At 47.5% G+C, this 2,970-nt stretch overlaps 1 protein-coding gene across 1 annotated transcript in view; it reads right to left on the bottom strand.

The window, feature by feature from the left end:
• Positions 1-2,970, bottom strand: part of LOC112075794 (tyrosine-protein kinase RYK) — a 103,711-nt gene that overhangs the window by 78,213 nt on the left and 22,528 nt on the right. The window contains 1 exon segment of the mRNA XM_070441069.1: positions 824-955. Within this exon segment, the coding sequence (XP_070297170.1) occupies positions 824-955 (132 nt within the window).

Genomic DNA, 2,970 nt, shown 5'->3' with positions numbered 1-2,970 from the left:
AAGAGTGGCAGACGGAAGCCACTCCTCAGTAAAAGGCACATGACAGCCCGCTTGGAGTTTGCCAAAAGGCACCTAAAGGACTCTCAGACCATGAGAACAAGATTCTCTGGTCTGATGAAACCAAGATTTTACTCTTTGTCCTGAATGTTCAAGCATCACGTCTGGAGGAACCTGGTACCATCCTTACGGTAAAGCATGGTGGTGGACTGAATGTCCTTGAGTGGCCCAAGAGACACAGAGACACATAGAGACCGAGACACAGAGACACAGAGAGAGAGACAGAGACACAGAGCGAGACACAGAGAGAGAGACAGAGACACAGAGAGAGACACAGAGACACAGAGACCCAGAGACCGACAGAGACCCAGAGAGAGAGACAGAGACACAGAGATAGACACAGAGAGAGAGAGAGAGAGAGAAAGACATACACAAACACTAATCTCCTTGCCATCTCTTATTTGACTCGTGCTTAAAATAAGCAGAGTTTACATTAATTGTCCGTTTCCTCGGAGCGAGCATATGACCAGTAGGCAGTGGGCCAGAGGAGCCAGCGTGTGTGTAATTACCTAGAGTAGGACTGAAAATAGCAGCAGCAGAACTGAAGACAAACCGTTTCATTGCCCTCAGTATAACCCTTCCATTAACTCAGCACTAGCGCCTGAGGGAGAGGACCACGCCAAGGATCACACATTTGATTACCATTCAGAATGCCGTTGTTGTCCCCCCCCACACCTCATTAAAGATCAAGGACACGTATGTAGTAGACACACAGGGACAGAAAAACTCCTTCACTCTAAAATGCAGTAGTGACAGAAAGTCTTACGTTTGTGACATATTTTCCTCCTCTTGAAGTTGAGCACTGTGAAGTTGTTGGAATGGATGGTGAGGTTGAGTTGTACCGTCAGAACCGCTTCCCCGTCCACCTTTCCTGAGCAGAACAGGTCCACTCTGAACACTACAGAGACAGAGAGACAGAGAGACAGAGAGAGACAGAGAGAGACAGAGAGACAGAGAGACAGAGACACAGCGAGAGAGAGAGAGACACAACGAGAGAGAGAGAGACACAACGAGAGAGAGAGAGACACAACGAGAGAGAGAGAGACACAACGAGAGAGAGAGACACAACGAGAGAGAGAGACACAACGAGAGAGAGAGACACAACGAGAGAAGGGGGGACAGAAAGTACCACCAATATTTATCTGTTTATTTGTCTTCCCTACTATAGCTGATTACACAGTACCTGCAGAAAGTATTCATACCCCTTGACTTATTCCACATTGCTGTTAGAGCCTGAATTCAAAATGGACTAAATGTTCTCTCCCACCCATCTACACACAATTCCCCATAACAACAAAGTGAAAACATGTTTTAAGGCATTTTTGCAAATGTATTGAAAAATAAATACAAAAATATCTAATTTACATAAGTATTCACACCCCTGAGTCAATACTTTGTAAGTCTATAAGAGCTTTCCACACATGGATTGTGCAACAATTGACCATTATTCTTTTCAACATTCTTCAAGCTCATGTCAAATTGGTTGTTGATCATTGCCAGACAACCATTTTCAGGTCTTGCCATAGACTGAAAAGTATATTTAAGTCAAAACTGTAACTCAGGAACAGTCACTGTCTTCTTGGTAAGCAACTCCAGTGTATACTTGGCCTTGTGTTTTAGGTTATTGTCCGGCTGAAAGGTGAATTCATCTCCCAGTGTCTGGTGGAAAACAGACTGAACCAATAAACTCTAACTGTTTTAATGTCACCACTGGCCTCATGGTGAAATCCCTGAGCAGTTTCCTTACTCTCCGGCAACTGAGTTAGGAATGACGCCTGTATCTTTGTAGTGACTGGGTGTATCGATACACCATCCAAAGTGTAATTAATAACTTCACCATGCTCAAAGGGATAATTAATGTCGGCTTTTTATTTTTACCCATCTACCAATAGGAGCCCTTCTTTGTGAGCCATTGGAAAACCTCCCTGGTCTTTGTGGTTGAATCTGTGTTCGAAATTCACTGCTGGACTGAGGGACCTTACAGATAATTGTATGTGTTGGGAACAGAGACGAGTTGGTCATTAAACACTATTATTGCACAGAGTGAGTCCATACAACTTGATAAGCACATTTTTACTCCTGAACTTATTTACATTACATTTACATTTACATTTAAGTCATTTAGCAGACGCTCTTATCCAGAGCGACTTACAAATTGGTGCATTCACCTTATGATATCCAGTGGAACAACCACTTTACAATAGTGCATCTAACCCCCCTGGTCCTAGTTTCCCCCCTGGTCTATTTCCCCCCCTCTGGTCTATTTCCCCCCCCCTGGTCTATTTCCCCCCTGGTCTATTTCCCCCCCCCTGGTCTATTTCCCCTGGTCTATTTCCCCCCTGGTCTATTTCCCCCCCCCCCTGGTCTATTTCCCCCCCTGTCTTTTCCCCCCTGGTCTATTCCCCCCCCCTGGTCTATTTCCCCCCCTGGTCTATTCCCCCCCTGGTCTATTCCCCCCCTGGTCTATTCCACCCCCTGCTCTATTTCCCCCCCTGGTCTATTTCCCCCCCCCCTGGTCTATTTCCCCCCCCCCTGTCTATTCCCCCCTGGTCTATTTCCCCCCCCTGGTCTATTTCCCCCCCCCCCTGGTCTATTTCCCCCCTGGTCTATTTCCCCCCCTGGTCTATTTCCCCCCCCCTGGTCTATTTCCCCCCTGGTCTATTTCCCCCCTGGTCTATTCCCCCCCCCCTGGTCTATTTCCCCCCTGGTCTATTTCCCCCCCCCCTGGTCTATTTCCCCCCCTGGTCTATTTCCCCCCCTGGTCTATTTCCGCCCCCTGGTCTATTCCCCCGCCCCTGGTCTATTTTCCCCCCTGGTCTATTCCCCCGCCCTGGTCTATTTCCCCCCCTTTGGTCTATTCCCCCCCCCCTGGTCTATCTTCCCCCCCCCTGGTTATTCCCCTGGTCCTATTCC

The sequence above is a fragment of the Salvelinus sp. IW2-2015 genome, unplaced genomic scaffold, assembly GCF_002910315.2.
Source record: "Salvelinus sp. IW2-2015 unplaced genomic scaffold, ASM291031v2 Un_scaffold3403, whole genome shotgun sequence".
Classification (NCBI taxonomy): Eukaryota; Metazoa; Chordata; class Actinopteri; order Salmoniformes; family Salmonidae; genus Salvelinus; species Salvelinus sp. IW2-2015.
This window is presented reverse-complemented; position numbering and strand designations above follow the sequence as displayed.